Here is a 26346-nt window from a genome sequence, read left to right as displayed (position 1 = left end):
TATTCACTGTGACTCCCCTAAAGGACAGTTTGAATGACCCTTCTACACACTGGAAAACAGCTGCCAGAGAATATACAATGAGTGTACAAAAGGTGCCAGTCGCACTGATTTGTGTCAAGAACTGCAAAGCTGCTGGGTTTTTCATGCTCAACAGTTTCCCATGTGTATCAAGAATGGTCCACCACCCAAAGGACATCCAGCCAACTTGAAGCAACTTTGGGAAGCATTGGAGTCAAAATGGGCCAGCATCCCTGTGGAATGTTTTTGACACCTTGTAGAGTCCATGCCCCGATGAATTGAGGCTGTTCTGAGGGCAAAAGGGGGGGTGCAACTAAGTACTTGGAAGGTGTTCCTAATGTTTTGTACACTCAGCTTGATAAACATTATGACGCTATAACTTACGTCACGGCAAAACTCTATCAGAAATGACGAGGCTCAATCTTTTTCTAGTTCACACGACAATGTGAAGTGTGAAGCCTCTGTGAGTTCCACCAGGGCTGTGTACAGTGCAGTCGTCTCAGAGGATAACTCTGTTCACGCCTCACAGCCAAACACAAGGTCACACTACACCTTATTAAGGACGGTCACAGCTAGACTGGAGAAGTATGCCTGTCCCTGGAACACCTGTTTAGTGTACCCTCCATGAGGCTGGTCTGCTAGCCTGAAGTATCTGCCTTGAAGGCCTGTTTACACACACACACACACACACACACACACACACACACACACACACACACACACACACACACACACACACACACACACACACACACACACACACACACACACACGCACACCCAGCCTGCCAGCCAGCCAGCCAGAGCCTTAGGAAGATTAGAGCAGATGCCCGTCACCACACAACTCCACCATGGTAGTAGTGTAGATAGTGTAGTGCCAGCCTCCTAGCTGTTAGTGTATCGCTAAGGCTCTCTCTCATTTAGCTCTGGAGGAGTGATAACATGCTAATGAGAGTGGCTGTGTCTTCCAATGACTCTCAGAGCTCTCTGGCTCAGGCTGACTGGCAGCCATTACTGACTGGAGGCAAGAAGTGCTGTGTTGTCATTTTCTTTAAGTGCAGAGATGTTCGATTAGAATGGTAATGTGCATCAAATGCTGCGCGATAGATCATTATTAAAGGGTAGAACCTGAAGGCTCTGTCTGTTTGGTATATTTGGTTTCTCTCTCTCCATGCTAGAGCATCTTGATGTCTCATTGTTATCAGGAGTCTAATTCATCGTGTAACCTGAAGTGAGCATGTAAAAATAGCTTTTTAAGATTCCAATGTGTATTCCTACCCATGTAAAAAATCTTCAATAACCAAGGCATAACCTATGCTGTGTATCCACCAAACTATTCTAGCATGTGTCTACATGAGAGACCATCCAAACAAGGGTGTATCCCTCCAAATGTAAACCCAGTGTGTATTGTAACTTAACTAAACTTAACTCACCCTTGTTCCTCCATCATCTCCTGCAGCTCCATGCACTTCAGCTCCACCCTCCTCTTCCTTTCGTGGTCTAGGATCTCCCTATGGGCCTTCTTCACCAGTACAGGCTCTGGCCTGGGCTCCTCCTCTTCCACCTCAGGCCCCTCCTCTTCTTCTGGCTTGGGCTGCACGGCCGGGGTGGGCACTGACGCTGACCCGCCTGACCCCGCATCTGTTCCTGCCAGGTTCACGGCAGCAGGGGGCACACCGTTGACACTGTCCTGGGGGGAAGGCACCCTCGCCCCATCGTACATGGCCACAACGCTCTGTAGAAACAGACAGAGAAGGAGAGAGAGATGGAGAAAGAAAGATTAGATAGATAGATAGATAGATAGATAGATAGATAGATAGATAGATAGATAGATAGATAGATAGATAGATAGATAGATAGATAGATAGATAGATAGATAGATAGATAGATAGATAGATAGATAGATAGATAGATAGATAGATAGATAGATAGATAGATAGATAGATAGATAGATAGATAGATAGATAGATAGATAGATAGATAGATAGATAGATAGATAGATAGATAGAGGGAAAGCAAGAGAGAGAGAGACGGGGGGTTTAGTGGGACCAGTTCAATTGTTTACCTGGCATATACTTTAAGTTTATATTTCACACAAATGCATTTATTTGCATTTCCAACTGTATAAGGATGCATTTCCAACTCTGTTACAATGGCTAATGTAGAGTATGTTAAGATAAGGGGTGGGGGATGATTAGGGGGATGTCGGAGGTCGCGGCCTGTTATAAGCGTAACAGAATCTGGGATGGCAGGCTCCTGAGGTACGAGAGGTTCACATTTTTCTAAACTACTCTGTCTCCTCAGATGGCAAACAATAGGCTGATCCTGGACGTTCCTAACAAGCCCCTCATTACCTGTTTCAGACTTTTGGCTTCTCATAACACATTCTGTTAAGCCAACCATGCAAATAGTACTGTACTGTATTCCTCATCACAGAAAAGTGAGCTGCTGCTGTGGTAGTTTTGATGGTTATGTCTCTGGACAGGATGAAGTATTTTTCCCTTAACTGAGCAACACCACACACACTCTCTCACACACAGACACACACACAGTCAGGGTTATTTTGGATCGTAGGCACATGTCGACATGCATCATCACTACCAACCGAACCGGCCGCCGACAGCAGCCGCAGCAGCAGCCTCTGGTCCATGCATGCGTCAACACTAGAGTAGCTGACAGATCTATACTGTAGGACAAACAAGTCTCGTGACACCGATTGTACACACACTGTAGATCAAGGTCACATAAACAAAGTATAGCCTAATAGATGAGTTGCAGAGGAGAGGAGAGGAGAGGAGAGGAGAGGAGAGGAGAGGAGAGGAGAGGAGAGGAGAGGAGAGGAGAGGAGAGGAGAGGAGAGGAGAGGAGAGGAGAGGAGAGGAGAGGAGAGGAGAGGAGAAAGCTGGGGAAATATGACTCCCTTCAGGACATACTGTGTAGAGACCTGGGCCCGTATCCACAAAAAGTCTCTAGGATCAAGTTTGACTTCTAGATCATAATGAATAAGATTGCATGGACATATCCTAGATCAGCACTCTTGCTCTGAGACGCTTTGTGGATACAGGCCCTGGCTTAGCCTGCAGTGAGTGAGAGGATATTGAAAATCACTCACACATACTATAACACCCGGACAATGTGTACGTTTGGACATGTGTTGAACACACAACAAAGACTGAATATAAACAAAAATGGATCGCTATTGTCGTGTCTTTGGCTATGCCGGATTAAGTGATATTACATGCTATTCTATAAAATAATTTCTCCGTAATTAATATTACCTGATTGAGCTAATCATGTAAATGTAATTAACTAGAGAGTCGGGGCACCACAAAATAATATTTATAGAGCTGTTATCTTCCGAATAAACTCTTAAAGACCTAGCAATATTTTACATCAATAGCAGTCAATATTAATCGTCATCTTAATGCAGTCTCATCTGAAAGTTGTAAATTCTTGGATATCTGCACGAACCCTGGCTAACAAGTTGAATCAGCAATACAGAATTGGGTTTAATTATTTATTTACTAAATACCTAACTAATCACACAGAATTACCCATACACATAATTAAATCATAACTTGATTACAAATTACATCATAAAGGAAAACGTCCCTAGCGGGCAGAACAGATATGACAGCTTGTTACACAAAAGAAAAGGGCTGAGTTTGAGTGAAAGAGCGGGAAGACTGAGGAACAAAGGGCGAAGCTGTGCTATCGTAAATACGGTATCTTAAGCATTCTAAATTACCGCCCATTCGGAAAAGGAAAATGCAATAAATATTTACTCTACTTCGGTAGGTTGGTGGTAGATGGAAGGCCGTGTTGCCCAACCGAGTCCTTTGTCCTTTGAAGAATGTCTCTGATGGTAAATTGAATACGTTGTAGTAACGTCGTTGTGTGGTAGACGGGATACTCTGTCTGTTCCTTCCTAACCTGCGTTTGCAGCTGCTGTTGCTAACTCAACAGCTAGGAGGTATCACTTCTGTAGTTCATACCATTCGCAACAAAAGCTCACACTGATGTTGGCTTCGTTCTGGAGTTATTATCTGAACCATTCTGAAATCGGACCGTCGTCCTCACATCCTCGGAACAGGAGGTTATATTGTCGTCAAGGCTTTATATAGGAAGGGAGAGGAGGGCGTGTTTGAAACGTTTTATAGCCCATGTCCCTTCACAGGGGCGGGCCACTGATTGAGCAGAGCCCTACCTTATGAAAACCCAAATCTCACATTTTAGAAGCTCAAATCACATTTCATCCCATCACGAATGATTTCATATTCAATCATTTAAATTGAACAACAATTCCATGTGAATCCGATAACTCTGATATGTAGACTTTCCACTGTAGAGGTTATGTCATCTTATCATTGATGAGAATGTCTCAGATGACAACCGAACTGACATCATATTCATTAAGTACCACCGCATATGTTCAATTGATCGGATTACCAGAATATAGTTAATTTCTCCCCACCTTCTGATGTTCCCAGAATCTCTATGTTAACCAAGGGATTTCCAAATGTAACATCAGTAGGGTAGAGAGAGGAAGAAGGGGGAAAGAAACCTACCCCCAGGCCAACGTCATGACACTATGCTGTAGTCAAAAAGCTAGATTCAAATACTGTATTAAAGTAAAAAATCTTGTACATTTGTATACTTTTTTGCCTTTTTAGACAGTGAAAGTAGCGCTCACAAGCCAAAAGTGGTCCCCGAAAAATTGAAGTTATTTGGCTAGAACATAGAAAATGGTGCAGCACAGCTTCCAAAAAAACAGTCGCTTTCAAACTAGGGATTTTGTGGTAAATTGAGGTAAAACTAATTCTGCTCATAGATTATGCATGAATGAACTACACATCGACAAATCCAGCCCAAAGCAGGAGACTTTAAAATATATATTGTAGTCGCCAAAGTTCCAGAACATGTCTTTAAGTATCAATGTGACTTGCCAAAGTTCCATTCACAATACAAGTGGATGTATACATTTCCACATCTGAATGCTGTCTTGTTCTGGCTAGGCTCAGACTGGGGTTGTGATTGAGACGGATAGGTTAGTGATGCAGGCGTGTGATGCCTAAGAGCACACACATACCAACACACGCACGACACAGACACATCTTCCCTCCCTACCCCAGCACCGGTTGGTCCTGCAAAACTAATGGCTTCATTTTTCACTAAGGAGTCAGAAAAGCCCAGCCAGGGCACTTCATCACTGTCACAGATAGGAGAGTTAGGGGAGGATGGGTAACAAGATCTCATAGTTTCAAATCCTGTGCATTATGGATTAATGTCTATTTAGACGCATTAATTAAGCGTGGTCACAAGGTTAAGTCTGCGAGGTTAAGGGGCTAAAACAGAAACAACTCAAAGGGTTAAGTTTAGATATGAATTACGATTGGTCAAGGTTAGGGCTACCGTTTGGGAAAGACTTGCGAGAGCATTGTGAACTGCTGTGACGCAGTGGACAGAACGGCACATTTCAGTCTGAGCAGTGCACTTTGCCTCTGAGCATCATGAGTTCATGCCATTGCTGAGCAATAGTTGCACTTTTTTTGGTGAGCAGAGCAGAAGGCATATATAGACGTTCTCAGGACCTTTTCAAACGTACAAAATAGAAGTGTATTTCTAGTGATCAGCCTGGGATGGGAGAGTTAGGGGATGAGAATGATGTAATACTCACTCTGAGTCAGTGTAGACCATCATCTCTGAGTGCCCAATCCCTGTCCAAAGCTCTGTAGTTTTAGCCTTCGATGACAATCAGCATAGCAACGGTAAGTAATCTTGGCACCCAGACCCAAATCTCGCGTGCTTGCTGGTCAACTACAGTACCATAGAATGGAACAAAGTCTGTCACGAGAGACTGCAGCAAGTGAAGAGTTCATTTTCAAAACGCTAAATCCACCAATTTTTCACATTTGTGTTTTTTCACCAGAAATAATTTCTTATCTTCACGAGTGAGTAAAATATTCGTTTTCTCAGATGTTTGTATTCAAAGATTTGAGATGTTTATTAAAATGTGTGTTTAAAAAAAAAATGCTCCATTGTTTAGCTGCTAATGGAATACTTTATATTTGAATGTATGTGGTTGTCTCACCTAGCTACAGTATCTTAAGATGAATACTGTAAGTTGCTTTGGATAAGAGCATCTACTAAATGTCTTAAATGTCAAATTTAAATGTTTTACATACAGATCTCATATTACTGTATTGATACATTTTTATTTTTATTTTTTACATTTGATTAAATATTGATGTCACAAATCTATAATTTGTAGTTATTTGTTACATTTGACTGTGTAAAATCTAGGAGTACTCCTTATTTGGGGTGGCAGGTAGCCTAGTGGTTAGAGCGTTGGACTAGTAACCGAAAGGTTGCAAGATCAAATCTCCGAGCTGACAAGGTAACAAATCTGTCATTCTGCCCCTGAACAAGGCTGTTAACCCACTGTTCCTAGGCCTTCTTTGAAAATAAGAATTTGTTCTTAACTGACTTGCCGATTTAAAAAAAGATAAAATAAATATCTGAGAGTGAGACGATATAGCGTTTTACAAAATTATGACATGAAACACAATTTCTTTTGAGAGATTAAAAAAAGATATTAAAAAAATAAAAATAAGGTCATCGAACAGCCCCTTGCTGTGAAAAGAAAAATGTTAGCTTTTTGGAAAGAAGCTTTTCAAGTGTAAAGATAAGAATTTGTATGTATAACCTCCAATGGAGTTTTTTGGTGTGTCACTGACTGGGTAAAACAGCATTACTGTATATAGTGATGTGTTTCGTTCGTGGTTGAGAGGCAACAGCGAGTCTTGATTCTGTCTCTGATTATGCTGGGTAAAGTAGCATTATAGTGATGATGTTTGATTTTGGGGAGCTGTGCGTTGGTAAACAAGCTGTGTTGTGAATTCACAGTGACGTGACTCTGTTAACTGTGTGTGTGTGTCTGTGTGTGTGTGTGTGTGTGTGTGTGTGACTGATAGAACAGAACAGGTGGCAGGACAGCAGGAGAAATCACCACTGAATCTATTTTACAGTAAATCACCACTTGATATTCTGTGACAGTCCTCTCTCATCCACACAGACAGACAGACAGACACACACACACACACACACACACACACACACACACACACACACACACACACACACACACACACACACACTTGCCCTGAAGAAGATTCCAAGGAGGACATGAACTCTTGTCTGTTTGTTTGGTAAAACTGTCCTGTAATTGCCATATGGTGAGCAGGATTGGAACAGTACAAGCAGGCTGGCGTTGAAAAGAGATATGAGAATACAGACGTGGGATCTTCATTTGATCACCCTGTTGTTGTAGAAAATGTCCTGTACAGCAGGAAATGCAAACTTGTAGTGTATTCGAGATTTAAAAAGGCTTCTAAAGTTTGCAATTTCCACATTAAATTTCAGACATGATTTGCCCTAACTAAAATGTATCAACCCCAACAAAAATGTCCATTAATTATAATTCCCACATTAATTCACATTTCCTGTTGCTGCATGAATCCAGCTGTGAGAAACTGGTCAAATTAAGATCCTACACCGGTAAATAAATTGTGACTGTGTTGAGTGACCATAACTGTTTTTATATTAGGTAGACAACACAAGAACAAGACAATCTTCCTATGTTGTCCTGTCTTTACTAAATAACAGCATCCTTCCTTGCTTTATAATCAGTCTACTGCATCTGCTGTTGCCAGTAGCCTGGGGCAGACCAGGCCTGGGTCTGTCTCTGACATCAGCCTGCAATGTAGAGGAGACAGGGCTGGATGCTGGATTCCATTACCCATGCTATTCACGTGCACAATGGCCCAAATGTCTGAGCCGCTGGCTCGCCCCAGGTGACACACACACACACACGCACGCTCACATAGACACGAACAGATCACCTCATCTCATTGAAGCACCATTAGGGCCACACACAACGCTGACACTATAATGTATCCTCCCTGCAAATCATATCAAATCAAATGCAACAGGTGTAGAACTTACCGTGAAATGCTTACTTACAAGCCCTTAGCCAACAACACAGTTCAAGAAATAAATAGAGTTTAGAAAATATTTACTCAATAAACTAAAGTAAAACATGTATTTTCTTATTTTGTAACAAAAGTAACAAAATAAAATTACATAACAATAATGAGGCTCAATTCAGGGGGTACCGGTACCAAGTCAATGTGGAGGTAATTTGTAAAGGTGGAGGTAATTAGTGGAGGTAATTTGTAAAGTGACTATGCATAGATAATAAACAACGAGAAGCAGCAGTGTAAAAACAAAGGCGGGTCAATGTAAATAGTCCAGGTGGCCATTTGATTAACTGTTCAGCAGTTTTATGGCTTGGGGGTAGAAGCTGTTAAGGAGTCTTTTGGTCCTAGACTCGGCACTCCGGTTCCGCTTGCCGTGCAGGTAGCAGAGAGAACAGTTTAGGACTTCAGTGACTGCAACTCTGTACCGGAGTCTGTACGGACAACAACAGACTGGAACTACATTCAAATGAACATGTCAAAGAAAAAACTGTGTGAAAACAACAGATGATCCAATCCCGCAGAAATGCCCCAACAGATCCCAGGTGTTGGGTCTAAAATAATGATGGTGATGGAAACATAACACCTCACCACATGAACACATCATGTAAATCCAGTTAGTTATGTCTGGTGGTCCTTGGTCATTTCCTGTTGTTCCCACGCGAGACCATGGAAAAATCTGTTTCCTTTCTCTCAAGTTAACAACTAAATTGTTTAATTTGTTTAAATGAAACAGTCACTGCAGAAAGAGGCTTGTCAGGGGGCTGATGAGGTGGCAGAACACAACAGTTATCTGTGTGTGAGTCCTGTTCCTCTGGGAGTTTATCTGAGAACTATTACTGATGGGGAGGCATTTTTATCCATTGTTTCAAGGGTGAAGAATATCGGTCACACGTACTAGGCCTACATGTAATATACTGTAATAATAAAAGCCATTTAGCAGGCACTTTTATCAAAAGCGACGTACAGACATGCGTGCATTAATTTTTGTTACCAAGACCCCCAGGAATCGAACCCACAAGCACCAACGCCATACTCTACCAACTGAAGTACAGAGGACCAGATGATTATATCCACATGCTCTACTATCAGTGTGATATAAATTAGCGTCTAGGAGCAACAATGACTCAGCCGCGAAGTGGTAGACCACACAAGCTCACAGAACGGGACTGCTGAGTGCTGAAGTGTGTAGCGTGTAAAAGTCGTCTGTCTTCGGTTGCAACACTGGGGCTGGGGCTGTTTTTCATGGTTCGGGCTAGGCCCCTTTGTTCCACTGAAGGGAAATGTTAATGCTACATGTCACGTTGGTATGAAGGATCGGGAGACAGGCGCAGGAATGCTTAACAGGGTTTTTTAGTATACCCAAATTACAGGCACGGGGACGAAGACCAAACAAACACGCATACAAAACACAGGGTTGAAACCCAAAGAAAAGAGCAAGGAGTACCTCGAATAAATAACAGAAGTGCACAATGATACCACATGGGATGATAACTGTAATCATCTGTGCAATACAAGTGGCACGAAAGCCAAAACAACACAGCACAGGTACTCACACGACCAACGGACATTGTAACAATAATCAACAAGAACACGGTGAGCAAAGGGCACACTTATACAATTACGAATCAAGGAAATGGGGACCAGGTGTGCGTAGTGACAGTTCCGGAGGGATCCGTGACACTATTGCATACAATGACATTCTAGACGATTCTGTGCTTCCAACAGTTTGGGGAAGGCCTTTTCCTGTTTCAGTATGACAATGCTCCCGTGCACAAAGAGAGGTCCATACAGAAATGGTTTGTCAAGATTGGTGTGGAACTTGACTGGCCTGCACAGAGCCCTGACCTCAACCCCATCGAACACCTTTGGGATGAATTGGAACGCCGGCAGCGAGCGAGGACAAATCGCCTTAACATCAGTGCTAAACCTCACTAATGCTCTTGTGGCTTAATGGAAGCAAGTCCCCGCTGCAATTTTCCAACATCTAGTGGACAGCCTTCCTAGAAGAGTGGAGGCTGTTATATTTTGGAATGAGATGTTCGACGAGCAGGTGTCCACATACTTTCGGTCATGTAGAGTAGGTGTTTCTCTTGTCCAGATGTGTTATGGCCGTGTGAATAGCGATGGAAATGGCATCTTTCGTGGATCTCTTGGAGCGGGAGTGGGTCCAGTGTCCCTGGCATGCTGGCCTTGATGTGGGCCAAGACCAGCCTCTCAAAGCACTTCATGATGACCTGGTGAATGCGACGGGAATGTCATTTGGGCATGTCACCTTGTTTTTCTTGGACACTGGGACGATGATGGTCTCATTGAAGCAAGTGTGGACTACAGCCTGGGACAGGGACAGGTTGAAGATATCCGAGAAGATGCCTGCCAGCTGGTCAGGACACACTCTGGGCCGGCGCCATTAGGAGTTTCCACTCTTTTGAGAGTTTTCCTCAAGTCAGCCTCGGAGAGCGAAAGCACCTGGTCGTCCAGAGCAGCGAGAGCCTTCCTGGATGGTTCGGTATTGTCTGCCTCGAAGAAAGCATAGAATGTGTGAAGCTCATCTGGGAGGGAGGCTTCGGAGGGCACCACACAGCTGGATTTGCCTTTGTAGTCTATGATAGTCTGTGGTCCTTGTCACATGCATCCTAAGTCTGAGTTGTCCAACATCAATTCAAGTTTGAGTCTGTATGGGTGGTTATCTATTGGGTGAGTTTTTCTGGAAGGGTGGATCTTTTTGGTTGTGTGTGTGTGTGTGTGTGTGTGTGTGTGCGCGTGCGTGTGTGCGACTGATAGGACAGAACAGGTGGCAGGACAGCAGGAGAAATCATCACTGAATCTATTTGTGACTGACCGCCTTGATGCCTTGATTTGGTCTTATGTAACAAAATTTGAAATAATTTTGGATAAAAGAAGACACAAAGCTACAAAATTGTATATCATACGCTGCATTTGAGGAACAATGGGAAAGTAATTCTGCTTTGAAAGTTGATAAACCTGTAACCTCACTTTTGAGAAAATGGCCTTTGAACATTTTGGTACCTACTGGAGAGCTCTTCATTGCCTACACCCATTCAGCATTGTTCACACCCTCTTATTCTTTAGCCCCACCCATCTCTTTAAGGGTTGATCCGAGCGTTCTGTCCTTTCAACAGCAGTCAAACACTCAAGTTAACTGGCTAATGTTGGCCAGCTACTTCCAGACACAAATAACAGCTCACTGACCATTATACTCGCCCCAGCAGAGCTGGTTAGGCTGTTATAATGTTATCCAGAGCGTTGGTGACTGCAACTGTGCTGCTGGAAACAATTGTGCCAATATTTACCGACACCAGCCATTTTCAACGGGTGTTGATCATTTGCAAATTCGTCAGTTATTCTGCACTCTGGTACACTCAGATGAAAGTGCTCGGAAATCAGAGAAGATAGCCAGAGCGAATTTACCAGCTACGTCTATCCCAACTCATGACATTACTACCCTGCATGAATCTGCAGGTAGCTAACCAACCAGGTACAAGGTTAGCTAGCTAACAGCACACTTTAACTTGAAATGAAAAAAACTTTCTGTCAAAATTAGAAACATGTAATATCTGAAAACGTAGATAGCCAGACTATCTTACACTTCTCACTGTCACGGCTGCCATGGTTGCCCTTAGTTTTAAGATGTAATCTGGAGACAGGTGTTTTCTCCATCTCCTTAGCCATCGTACTCTAATTCCACTGATTTCAACACCCAGAAAGTGGAGAGCAGCAGTTCTACTACGCAAACAATTTTTTAAAAAGAAGCTGCGTACACATACTGGCCAAATAAACAGAAGCGTGCTATATGGCAGACCAATTCAAACTCTTGTCCAGCCCACTCATTATCTCAGCCAATCATGGCTAGCGGCAAGGTTGCTCACTTTTTCTGAGGCTAATAACACTAGGCTTGTAATTTAGCAATTTTATTCACATTTACAGATGGTATACAAGTTTGTTATTAAGGCGCATGAAAGTTCACATGTTCCATAAGCATTTCTGCCAAAAAACACATTTAGATAAAAAAAAAAGAAGAAATGTTTATGTTCAAAAGGCTCTCCTGTAAGTAGTGACCAGCGACATACGCCTAGTTTCCTGAAATGAGTAACATTTTACACGAAATCACCACTTGATATTCTGTGACACTCCTCTCTCTCATCCACACACACGCACAGACAGGCAGAGAAACTGAAAATTTGATTTTCACTTTGGTTTTCCACGTGTGAAAGTGCAAATTCGATTTAGCAATTTCACATGTGAGAGTTAGATTTTCACGTAAATGTTTGACACACGTGAAGGTGAAATTCTATTTTGGAATGCTTCATGACTGGTAGGCTTTCACATGTGAAAATGCAAATGTGATTTTCACATGTGAAACTACAATTCACAATGAGGTGAAAAACATGTTTATTCTCCTCACATGTGAAAAGGTGGTAACGTGAACTCTAAATGTAATACATGTGAACAACTGACGTCACATGTCTCATTTGTTTTCACACGTTAAAACAGCTATCTTACATTTGTTTGTTTTCTTGTAAGGGAAGTAATAAAATGTTATGAAAAGTGTGTAAGTGGTACGCTGTTCACCTAAAATAGTATAACAATCTTTAATCAATGACAATAATATTGTCCAGTAGCACTCACTTCTGTCATCATCAAGTGCTTTAAAAGGCTAGGACCATATCACCTCCATCTTATCCAAAACACTAGACACACTACAATTTGCATATCGCTCCAACAGATCCACGGACGACGCACACTACCTGGATAAGAGAAATACCTATGTAAGAACGCTGTTCATTGCTTAGCCTTCAACATCATAGTGCCTCCAATCTCACCACTAAGCTCACGGCCCTGGTTCTGAACACCTCCCTGTGCAACTCGGTCCTGGACTTCCTGACTGGCCGACCCCAAGTGGTGAAGGTAGAAAACAACACCTCCTCTACACTGATCCTCAACAAGGTGGCCCCACATCGATGCGTGCTTAGTCCCCTCCTGTACTCCCTGTTCACCCATGACTGCATGGCCATGCACGTCTTCAACTCAATCATGAAGCTTGCTGACAACACAGCAGTGGTAGGCCTGATTACCAATAACAATAAGACAGCAGGGCTCTCCAACCCTGTTCCTGGAGAGCTACCATCCTGTAGGTTTTCGCTCAAAACCTAATCTTGCACCACTGATTCTAACAATTAGCTGGTTGATAAGCTGAATCAGGTTAGTTACAACTAGGGTTGGAGCGAACACCTACAGGAGGGTGGCCCTCCAGAAACAGGGATAGAGAGTCCTGTACTACATGGAGGAGGTGAGAGCCCAGGTGGAGTGGAGCTAGAAAAATAACCTCTCTCATGTTTACATACTGCTTCACCGACTTTATGTATATACTGTAGTCTAGTCATGGCTCATCCTATATATCTTATTATATTTCTGGATTATGTGTGCATCTTTTTTTATTGCTAGGTATTACTGCACAATTGGAGCTAGAAACACAAGCATTTTTTCTGCACCTGTGTACACAACCAACACACTTTGATTATATTTTAAATGATCACTTGTACTGAATTTGCACTATGACCCTAACTGGGATTTGAATTCACAACCTCTGTATTTGGAGTATGCTGATATTTTTGCTGGGCCACAAAGTCTGTAGCATTCTCAGAAGTTCCCTGAGCATTTATTATCTATAATCAGTGACGACCCGTCATTCAGAGCAGGTGTTTTGAGCCCACACTTTTAGGTTAAAAAATAAATAAAATAATAATAATAATATTTTTTTTTTTGTGGGGGGAGCTTGCCTGTGTTGCTTGTTATTTGGCATTAATACGTGTCACATATCAGTTTGCAAACAATGTACTAAAAAAACATGTAATTGAGTTAATAAAACCGCATACAAACATGGTCTCTTTTTTGCTTTCTTGAGTAAGGCAGCTCCAAAATGCAGGTGTTTCAGCCTAGCTCAGTGCTTTCTGTGGTGGTAGGGCTAGCCAGCAGAAAGTACAGAGCGTCTTCTGTCGTGATTGGCTCAGTTTTCTGTCACTCATGGGACAGTACGTCATCCCCAATTCTAAGGTTAGAGCTCAAAAAATGCCATAGAGTTATAGTAGAAGTGCCCATCCAAGAAGGCTCAAGGTCTTTGGCCACAGATATAATGACATCAAATCACGTGAAAGCTTTGATTGGACTGATCAACATCATACTTTGAAAATCTTAGCTAGCAAGCTAACAGTCATCACCATGAATCAAGTCAACAATCAAATCATTTTCAATCCTTGTCATATGAAGAGAAATTAGAGATAAAATGTCTCGGTGCTCATCGGCCATTGGACATAAACATTACACAACAAGTTGGAAATCGCACATTCAATTCAACAATGAGTGGTTTGGGAAGGAATCAGTGGCTAACTGTGAGTTCAAGACAACTGGGAACTCAGAAAGAATTAGCTACAACTGGAAAAAATACGTTTTGAATGGTCATTCAACTCGGAATTGTAAATCCGAATCTTTCTCTTTGATGACAAAATTTGCCCACAAAGGACCGCCGCGCCACTTTCCTGTTCAAGCACATCACAACGTGAGTCCAAAAATGTCTTATGCTGCTTCATAAATGATATAGTATACCAGAGAGATATGTATACTGTAGCTAAAGTAATACTACGTGTATGTTGTGTAGTAGGCTGTTTAGTAGCTCATGTGAAACACCCTAATCATTTGGTCTATTTTCACCAACACGGTATTGTAAACACATCGTTCGTGGCCGATGTGTGCTTGTTTGCCTATAATCTGTTTTAGAGAAATGTAATCACCGAATATTGTTAGAGCTTTCATTGTCTGTTTATATGTAAGAACGGCCCATGTTCTGAATTCTGTCGCTGTACATTTCAAAAGTGCTGAACAAATAGTTATATTGAATACGTTCGTCATCTCGCACTCATTACTGTCCTAATCGAAATTACGCCTATTATCCGCTTGTCGTCCCCTTATGCCATAGTTTGTACATCTCAATTGTCAGTAGAAACCACATTTGTTTGCAAGTCAGCCATATCAGCTATGTTTTTTTAAAAGGCAGTAAATGAGGCTGAATGAACTGTAGCATTGGTAAGGTGTTGGTACTGCTGTTGGGACAGCTTTATGTAGGCCCTAACAGTTTGTGGGCACCATTTGTCACCGTTATAGTGCAATAAATGTATTATTTAGTGTTGTGTTGTTGCTTTGCTGGCCTGCAACCCAATTATAATTTTTTGCCCCACCAAGATTTACATGCTAAAATCGCCACGGTCTATAACACATTTCTGCACTTAGCAAAAGTGCCATCTGTAGGGATTTAATTTGATTGACTTATTTCATCAATTTGAGGCTTTTCTGTATAGTTGTCTAGTGTTGGTGGGGCATATTATTCTGGTTTAATGTTACTCCTGAATCACTATGATTAACATAATAGTTTTTCTTGTGTGTATTTTGAACAAAGCTTAGAGTTAATCTGAAGTCCAAAATGTAGGAATACATGTGAATTCAGTCATTGACACAGACATGGTGGTGTAGCAGGAAGATCGGAATGACGTGAACTAAAAGGGTGTGAGTTCAAATCCCCAGTGGGAACATGTTGGTAAACATACACAATGTCATCATGTACATATGTCAGTGTGTCAAATATGTAAGTTGAAAACACTGTGGCTATTTCGTGACATCCTAATACCCTGACTACAATTCTCGCGTCACAAAATAAATTTAGGAATATATGTTATTCAATTATTGCGCGCGCCAACGAGCGTCTGCGTTGCCAAGGGCTAAAATAGAAGTCATTCCTATTTCTGACGCAGATCGCGTTGCAAGTTCTGCCTCTCCCATCACCTCATTGGTTTATAGAAGCAGGTACCCACGTGCCATCTCCTCATTGGTCTCCAAGGTGGCATAGCAGTTCAGACGTCTTTTGTCCTCGTCTTGTCGTGTCCTGTATATATATATATATTTACAACTTTTTCACATACATTTTATTTTTATTTTCCATCAACTCATCTTCAAAACACTCTCCTGCAACCCGCCTCACCAATGTATATTTATAAAAAAGTATTATTTACCTCAGATCTGTAATCCTCCAAGAAGCTAGCCAGAAACTCCAAGAAGCTAGCCTGAAACTAGCCAGAAGCTAATCCAGAAGCTAGTTCAGAAGCTAGTTGGCTCCTTTACTGGTAAGTCGTTGGTGTTCAGCTAACCACGGTTTGTGGTCATCGGCTATCCTTTGGCTCGAAAGTCTATCGCCAGTTCTGTACGGCGCAGCGCGGCTCGGAGCGGAGCATACCGGACCAATTTTTCTCTCCATGTCCCTGGATTTCGACTGCTCTCTGGACATTCATGCCCGGATCTCACAGCTAGCTAGCTGCTATCCGTGTGACTATCGGCCTTCGTCGATTCCGGAGCAAACATCAATTGTTCCGGAGCTAGCAAGCTCCGTCAATCACTCCTGAGTTCCATCAATCGCACCTGGGCTGCAGTCGCCTATCCGGACCCGTTTTGCTGCCTTCGCGGAGCCCCACCGGGCCTTCACAACTGGACTGCCGACGTTATCTACCCGAAGGGGTTATTCGGCTGGCTCCTCCGTCGCGACGTTACCTGAACGCCCATCTGCGGCCTGCTAACCGTTAGCTGTCTTACCGGCTGCTATCTGAATAGACAATCGGACAATTCTTTTTTTTAAATTTTTTTAATTATTTTTTAATTATTATTATTATGTTTTCTTCTTGGGCCTCTATAACTATATCTATTGTTTTTATTTTTGTTGTTGTTGTGTGATTTGGATTGATCCCCTCTACCACACGGAACCCCACTAATCTACTGACGGAGCGCAGGAGGTGGCTAACAACAGACCTCCATCCTATGCTAGCTTGCTACCGATGCCCTGGCTAGCTGTCTAAATCACCAACCAACCTCTCCACTCACCGGACCCTTTTGATCACTCGACTAAGCATGCCTCTCCTTAATGTCAATATGTCTTGTCCATTTCTGTTCTGGTTAGTGTTTATTGGCTTATTTCACTGTAGAGCCTCTAGTCCTGCTCACTATACCTTATCCAACCTATTAGTTCCACCACCCACACATGCAATGACATCTCCTGGTTTCAACGATGTTTCTAGAGACAATATCTCTCTCTTCATCACTCAATACCTAGGTTTACCTCCACTGTATTCACATCCTACCATACATTTGTCTGTACATTATACCTTGATGCTATTTTATCGCCCCCAGAAACCTCCTTTTACTCTATGTTCCAGACGTTCTAGACGACCAATTCTCATAGCTTTTAGCCGTACCCTTATTCTACTCCTCCTATGTTCCTCTGGCGATGTAGAGGTGAATCCAGGCCCTGCAGTGCCTAGCTCCACTCCTATTCCCCAGGCGCTCTCTTTTGACGACTTCTGTAACCGTAATAGCCTTGGTTTCATGCATGTTAACATTAGAAGCCTCCTCCCTAAGTTTGTTCTATTCACTGCTTTAGCACACTCTGCCAACCCGGATGTTCTAGCTGTGTCTGAATCCTGGCTTAGGAAGACCACCAAAAACTCAGACATTTTAATTCCAAACTACAACATTTTCAGACAAGATAGAACTGCCAAAGGGGGCGGTGTTGCAATCTACTGCAAAGATAGCCTGCAGAGTTCTGTCCTACTATCCAGGTCTGTACCCAAACAATTCGAACTTCTACTTTTAAAAATCCACCTCTCTAAAAACAAGTCTCTCACCGTTGCCGCCTGCTATAGACCACCCTCTGCCCCCAGCTGTGCTCTGGACACCATATGTGAACTGATTGCCCCCCATCTATCTTCAGAGTTCGTGCTGCTAGGCGACCTAAACTGGAACATGCTTAACACCCCAGCCATCCTACAATCTAAACTTGATGCCCTCAATCTCACACAAATAATCAATGAACCTACCAGGTACCTCCCCAAAACCTTAAACACGGGCACCCTCATAGATATCATCCTAACCAACTTCCCCTCTAAATACACCTCTGCTGTCTTCAACCAAGATCTCAGCGATCACTGCCTCATTGCCTGCATCCGTAATGGGTCAGCGGTCAAACGACCTCCACTCATCACTGTAAAACGCTCCCTGAAACACTTCTGCGAGCAGGCCTTTCTAATCGACCTGGCCGGGGTATCCTGGAAGGATATTGATCTCATCCCGTCAGTAGAGGATGCCTGGATATTTTTTAAAAATGCCTTCCTAACCATCTTAAATAAACATGCCCCATTTAAGAAATTTAGAACCAGGAACAGATATAGCCCTTGGTTCTCCCCAGACCTGACTGCCCTTAACCAACACAAAAACATCCTATGGCGTTCTGCATTAGCATCGAACAGCCCCCGTGATATGCAGCTGTTCAGGGAAGCTAGAAATCATTATACACAGGCAGTTAGAAAAGCCAAGGCTAGCTTTTTCAAGCAGAAATTTGCTTCCTGCAACACTAACTCAAAAAAGTTCTGGGACACTGTAAAGTCCATGGAGAATAAGAACACCTCCTCCCAGCTGCCCACTGCACTGAAGATAGGAAACACTGTCACCACTGATAAATCCACCATAATTGAGAATTTCAATAAGCATTTTTCTACGGCTGGCCATGCTTTCCACCTGGCTACTCCTACCCCGGACAACAGCACTGCACCCCCAACAGCAACTCGCCCAAGCCTTCCCCATTTCTCCTTCTCCCAAATCCATTCAGCTGATGTTCTGAAAGAGCTGCAAAATCTAGACCCCTACAAATCAGCCGGGCTAGACAATCTGGACCCTTTCTTCCTAAAATGATCTGCCGAAATTGTTGCCACCCCTATTACTAGCCTGTTCAACCTCTCTTTCGTGTCGTCTGAGATTCCCAAAGATTGGAAAGCAGCTGCGGTCATCCCCCTCTTCAAAGGGGGGGACACTCTTGACCCAAACTGCTACAGACCTATATCTATCCTACCGTGCCTTTCTAAGGTCTTCGAAAGCCAAGTCAACAAACAGATTACCGACCATTTCGAATCTCACCATACCTTCTCTGCTATGCAATCCGGTTTCAGAGCTGGTCATGGGTGCACCTCAGCCACGCTCAAGGTCCTAAACGATATCTTAACCGCCATCGATAAGAAACATTACTGTGCAGCCGTATTCATTGATCTGGCCAAGGCTTTCGACTCTGTCAATCACCATATCCTCATCGGCAGACTCGACAGCCTTGGTTTCTCAAATGATTGCCTCGCCTGGTTCACCAACTACTTCTCTGATAGAGTTCAGTGTGTCAAATCGGAGGGTCTGCTGTCCGGACCTCTGGCAGTCTCTATGGGGGTGCCACAGGGTTCAATTCTTGGACCGACTCTCTTCTCTGTATACATCAATGAGGTCGCTCTTGCTGCTGGTGAGTCCCTGATCCACCTCTACGCAGACGACACCATTCTGTATACTTCCGGCCCTTCTTTGGACACTGTGTTAACAACCCTCCAGGCAAGCTTCAATGCCATACAACTCTCCTTCCGTGGCCTCCAATTGCTCTTAAATACAAGTAAAACTAAATGCATGCTCTTCAACCGATCGCTACCTGCACCTACCCGCCTGTCCAACATCACTACTCTGGACGGCTCTGACTTAGAATACGTGGACAACTACAAATACTTAGGTGTCTGGTTAGACTGTAAACTCTCCTTCCAGACCCATATCAAACATCTCCAATCCAAAGTTAAATCTAGAATTGGCTTCCTATTTCGCAACAAAGCATCCTTCACTCATGCTGCCAAACATACCCTTGTAAAACTGACCATCCTACCAATCCTCGACTTTGGCGATGTCATTTACAAAATAGCCTCCAATACCCTACTCAACAAATTGGATGCAGTCTATCACAGTGCAATCCGTTTTATCACCAAAGCCCCATATACTACCCACCATTGCGACCTGTACGCTCTCGTTGGCTGGCCCTCGCTTCATACTCGTCGCCAAACCCACTGGCTCCATGTCATCTACAAGACCCTGCTAGGTAAAGTCCCCCCTTATCTCAGCTCGCTGGTCACCATAGCATCTCCCACCTGTAGCACACGCTCCAGCAGGTATATCTCTCTAGTCACCCCCAAAACCAATTCTTTCTTTGGCCGCCTCTCCTTCCAGTTCTCTGCTGCCAATGACTGGAACGAACTACAAAAATCTCTGAAACTGGAAACACTTATCTCCCTCACTAGCTTTAAGCACCAACTGTCAGAGCAGCTCACAGATTACTGCACCTGTACATAGCCCACCTATAATTTAGCCCAAACAACTACCTCTTTCCCAACTGTATTTAATTTTAATTTATTTATTTATTTTGCTCCTTTGCACCCCATTATTTTTTATTTCTACTTTGCACATTCTTCCATTGCAAAACTACCATTCCAGTATTTTACTTGCTATATTGTATTTACTTTGCCATCATGGCCTTTTTTGCCTTTACCTCCCTTCTCACCTCACATTGTATATAGACTTGTTTATACTGCATTATTGACTGTATGTTTGTTTTTACTCCATGTGTAACTCTGTGTCGTTTTATCTGTCGAACTGCTTTGCTTTATCTTGGCCAGGTCGCAATTGTAAATGAGAACTTGTTCTCAACTTGCCTACCTGGTTAAATAAAGGTAAAATAAATAAATAAATAAATAAATTGGTTATTCCCACATGGGTGTCGCGGTAATACTATGAAAGTGTAGATGCCAACCACCATATAAGTTCCAAGATGAAAAATCCTGGAAGGAGGAGAGATGACTAGAAACGATTCGTGTTGACCGTTTTATGTGTGGATTAATTGTCGGAGTAGAGGACCTTGTGCATTTCAGGTAAAATAACAACTAAATGTTTATATCCCAAGGCAAATTAACTAGCAACAGCAAGCTAGCTAAACAGGACAAATTAGCTAGCAAGTGCAAGCTAACTAGCTAAATTGCCATACATGTTTAATGCTTTTCGACCTGTCCCCAAATTAATGTCATTGGTTCAGAATTTGTTTCGATATTTTAACCTGCGTGTCGTGATCACGTTTGGTGTAGGGGGACAAAATAAATTTATGCACGTTAGTGGGGGTTCCGTGTAACGAGTCATTTTTGTTTGCAGGGCATCACCTGGGAAATCTCATGTGAAAAATATTTACATGTGAACATTTTAATCCACATGTGAAAGGCTATGTGATCACGTGAAAATTCACGTGTGAAATATCATCACATTTGAAGTGTTCACATTTCCCGTGAAATCATGTTATTCTCCACATGTGAAATCATGTGTTTTTTCCATAAGAGTTTGTCTCTCTCTCTCTCACACCCCCCTCTCTCTCTGTTTCTCCTCTCATCACCCTCCGCCTCTCTCTCCTTCACAATATCCTCCATACTAATCTGACCCTTGGCTGGAGGCTGCTGTTTTTCTTTATTACAGTGTGGCATCCAAAGGATGTATTTGTCATCCTCAAAGTTGGAACTCTTCATTCCAGGCACGTGTCGCTTTCTGTGTGGTGCCAGACCTGTGCCAACCTTTTGTTTTAATCAGACTCCGAGGGTGTATAGTGCATACCAATAGCAGAGCTCTTGAGAATAGTCATGTGAATACCAAAGAAGGTAGGAATATACCTACACAGTACAAAGCATAATTTGAAGTGTCTGATTAAGGGTTCAAAAATGGAGGAAATCATCTTCACACAGTAATTGCACATTTCCTCATGTTCAGCATAACTCCCTGACTATGGGGGATACAATGACTGACTGACTGATGACCTGAATTGAATTAGACACACTAATTATGGTTACATAAATTACATTATAAATTGGGTGGTTTGAGCCCTGAATGCTGATTGGCTGACAGCCATGGTATATTAGACCCCGACGGGTTAAGAAGAAATGACTATCAGAGGCAGAGGGGACCGTTCACACGGTCTTTAATTTATCAAGCAAGATATTGAGCCCTGCCCATGTCTCCTTGCTTAATAAAGGGTTATATTTTGTGCCTACAACTCAGTGCAACGATTTCGAAGTTAAGGGTAGACATGTTGAAGTGTTTATTAGAAACATCCATTTAAGGGAATACTGTAGCTCCCCTAATCCTGATATTTCAACTGATCATGTAGGCTGCTCACCTGCACATACTCCGACTCCTTTTCGAAGAGTTATATTGTACATCCAGCCAATTGCAATCACTCTTTTGAGACATATTGCAGACTCGTTGAAAAATATGTTGGTAATCTCCTTAACTTGGCGCACCGATCCCTTTAGTGGGATCATTTTCTTCAACATCCGCTGAATTGCAGAGCACCAAATTAAAATTAAATTACTAAAAATATAACATTTTCATGAAATCACAAGTACAATATACCAAAACACAGCGTAGCTTGCTGTTAATCCACCTGGTGTGTCAGATTTAAAAAAAGCTTTACAGGGAAAGGAAACCAACCGTTTATGTGAGGACAGCTCTCAGTAGACAAAACATTACAAACAACTAGCAGCAAAGTAGATTGGTCACGAAAGTCAGAAAAGCAATAAAATTAATTGCTTACCTTCGATGATCTTCGGGTGTCTGCACTCACGAGACTCCCAGTTACACAATAAATGTTCGTTTTGTTCGATAAAGATTATTTTTATATCCAAAAACCTCCATTTGGTTGGCGCGTTTTGTTGAGTAATCCATAACTCGTGCAGGTCACAACGGGCAGACGAAAATTCCAAATAGTATCCGTAAAGTTCATAGAAACATGTCAAATGTTTTTTATAATCAATCCTCAGGTTGTTTTTACAATAAATAATCGATAATATTTCAACCGGATGGTAGCCTTTTCAATACAAGAGAGAAAGAAAAGGTCTCGTTCCTGTGTCGCGCGCATGAACAAATCTGGGGACACCTAGCTATCCACTGATGCGATGTGATCATTCCCGCTCATTTTTTAAATAAAAGCCTGAAACTATGTCTAAAGACTGTTCACACCCTGTGGAAGCCATAGGGAAAGGAATCTGGTTGATATCCCTTTAAAATGGGGGATAGGCTTGCAATGGAACAGAGTAGTTTCAGAAAAACAGCACTTGGATTTTCCTCAGGTTTTCGCCTGCAATATCAGTTCTGTTATACTCACAGACAATATTTTGACAGTTTTGGAAAATTTAGAGTTTTCTATCCTAATCTGCCAATTATATGCATATTCTAACTTCTGGGTCTGAGAAATAGGCAGTTTACTTTGGGAATGTTTTTTATCCAAACATCAAAATACTGCCCCCTTGTATCAAGAGGTTATTAAGAACAAACAGGAGTACATATAAACTCAGCAAAAAAAGAAACACCCCTTTTTCAGGACCCTGTCTTTCAAAGATAATTCGTAAAAATTCAAATAACTTCAAGGATCTTCATTGTGAGGACTGCAGATGTGGCCAGGGAAATAAATAGCAATGTCCTTACTGTGAGATGCATAAGACAGCTCTACAGGGAGACAGGACGGACAGCTGATCGTCCTCGCAGTGGCAGACCACGTGTAACAACACCTGCACAGGATCGATACATCCGAACATCACACCTGTGGGACAGGTACAGGATGGCAACAACAACTGCCCGAATTACACCAGGAACGCACAATCCCTCCATCAGTGCTCAGACTGTCAGCAATAGGTTGAGAGAGCCTGGACTGAGGGCTTGTAGGCCTGTTGTGAGGCAGGTCCTCACCAGACATCACTGACAACAACGTCCCCTATTTGCACAAACCCACTGCCGCTGGACCAGACAGGACTGGCAAAAGGTGCTCTTCACCGATGTTGCGGTTTTGTCTCACAATGGGTGATGGTCATATTCGCATTTATCGTCGAAGGAATGAGCGTTACACCCGAGGCCTGTACTCTGGAGCGGGATCGATTTGGAGGTGGATGGTCCGTCATGGTCTGGGGCGGTGTGTCACAGCATCATCGGACTGAGCTTGTTGTCATTGCAGGCAATCTCAACGCTGTGCGTTACTGGGAAGACATCCTCCTCCCTCATGTGGTACCCTTCCTGCAGGCTCATCCTGACATGATCCTCCAGAAATATCCGGGAACTTGCAGGTGCCTTGGTGGAAGAGTGGTGTAACATCTCACAGCAAGAACTGGCAAATCTGGTGCAGTCCATGAGAAGGAGATGCACTGCAGTATTTAATGCAGCTGGTGGCCACAACAGATACTGACTGTTACTTTTGATTTAGACCCTTCTTTGTTCAGGGACACATTATTCCACTTCTGTTAGTCACATGTCTGTGGAACTTGTTCAGTTTATGTCTCAGTTGTTGAATCATGTTATGTTAATACAAATCTTTACACATTTGCTGAAAATAAAAGCAGTTGACAGTGAGAGGACGTTTCTTTTTTGATGAGTTTATTTCCATAATTTACCTAAGGATGAAAAACAAGCTTTGCTTGATTTACAATCCGATACGTCAGTCCTTACCCGCCCTGTTGTTAAGGGTGGCTCGGTCGTACTCATGGATCGGGCAGTCTATGTAAATTAGTGTCATAGACAACTGCTTGACAACACCTTTTACAAGAAACTCTGAAGTGACCCCACTTCCCAATTTCAGAACACTATATTTACTGTCCTAGATGGGTATTTTAAGTTCTGGTCAAATCACCCCCAAAAAACATGACTTTTCGGCTATTCAACACCCTTTTTAACTTTGCTGAAATTACACAAGAACATTACAAAACCTCCAGGGCGCCCTATTGTTGCGGGCATTGAAGCAGTGACGGCCCCTTTATCGTCTTTTGATGACTTTTTTATTAGACCACTCACAGAACAGCTCCCCTCCTTTGTAAAGGACACCAGCTGTAACCAGTGCGCTGACCGTCGGGAAGCAAGTACAGGGAGTGAGTGTTTTAATAAATAAACACAACATAATACAAAATAAGAAACACGAACAACGCACAGACATGACACAAGAACAGAAACAATAATGCCTTGGGAAGGAACCAAAAGGAGTGACATATATATAGGCAAGGTAATCAGGGAAGTGATGGAGTCCAGGGGAGTCTGATAATGTAACAATGGTGACAGGTGTGTGCCATAACGAGCAGGCTGGTGACCTAGAGGCTGGAGAGGGAGCACACGTGACACCAGCAGTATGATCTATATTATTGAATCTCTTGATCCTCTCCCTGATAATACTTTGTTAGTTACTTTTGATGTTGAGTCGTTATACACAAATATCCCACACGAGGGTCGGCATTGAATCCATGGAACATTTTCTTCTGTAACGTGACCCTTATGAAGTACCTTCCAGTGCATGCATTATAACATTGGCTTAAATAGTACTCACACACAACTACTTCATGTTTCTAAATGATTTATTTATTCAAACGAAGGGTACTGCTATGGGATCCCCTATGGCTCCTAACCATGCTAATTTGTATGTGGGTTACATGGAGAAACAGTCAATATTCAACCCTCTCAAATTTTAAAAATTTCCTAACAGTATTATTTGGAAACGGTACATTGATGATATTTCTGTTCTATGGAGGGGAGATGCAAAACAGCTCCAGGCATTCCATGCCTTTACTAACTCTTGTTCTGAGCACCTGAGATTTACTATGCAATCTGACACACGTCAAATCAGTTTCCTTTTGTTTCCTTTTGTGTGAAGATAATGTTCTATACACTGATCTTTACAGGAAATCTACTGATCGTAACAGTTTGTTGAGGGCTGATAGTTGTCACCTGCTTCCCTTGAAAAACAGTTTGCCCTAGAGCAAATTCTGTCGAATCAAAAGAATTTGCAAAAAACAATATGATTTCGACAGAAATATGGCTGAGACGCAAAGAAAATTCAAAGAGAGGGGGTACAAAAATGGTCAGATTAATACAGCCATTGAAAAAAATCAAAATAAATCGAGACATGATCTCTTTCAAGGACAATCTAGCAAAAATAAGCATTCTTGTGTTCTAACTACCCACTATTCAAAGTGCTCTGAACAAATTAAGGGAATCGTTCACTTTCTAAGATCCGATGACAGTATCGCTAATGTGTTTTCGCACCCTCCCTCGGACCCTCCCTAGCAAGCAGAAATCTCAGAGATCGAATGGTAAACTCTGATTTACCACCCCAAAATATCCCTACACAACGTCGATTTGCGCCTCTACTGGATGGAAACTACAAGTATATTGGCTAATGCAATGGCACTTACAAATGTAGATCCCAAATAGGAAAAGAGATCCCAATCAAAGGTGTTATTACATGCTCCACGAAGGCAGTTATTTATCTGACAACTTTTTATTTTTAATTGTATTTTTTTTACCCCTTTTTCTCCCCAATT

The 26346-nt window shown here is 42.5% G+C and overlaps 1 protein-coding gene across 1 annotated transcript in view; it reads right to left on the bottom strand.

Annotated features, from left to right (window-relative positions):
- LOC109891857 (serine/arginine repetitive matrix protein 3) overlaps positions 1 to 26346 on the bottom strand; it is a 142582-nt gene that overhangs the window by 53269 nt on the left and 62967 nt on the right. Inside the window, exon 2 of the mRNA XM_031827000.1 lies at positions 1451 to 1752. Coding sequence (XP_031682860.1) covers positions 1451 to 1740 — 290 coding nt within the window. The 5' untranslated portion in view covers positions 1741 to 1752. The remainder of the gene's footprint in view (positions 1 to 1450; positions 1753 to 26346) is intronic.

Source organism: Oncorhynchus kisutch, linkage group LG6 (genome assembly GCF_002021735.2).
Source record: "Oncorhynchus kisutch isolate 150728-3 linkage group LG6, Okis_V2, whole genome shotgun sequence".
Lineage (NCBI taxonomy): Eukaryota > Metazoa > Chordata > Actinopteri > Salmoniformes > Salmonidae > Oncorhynchus > Oncorhynchus kisutch.
This window is presented reverse-complemented; position numbering and strand designations above follow the sequence as displayed.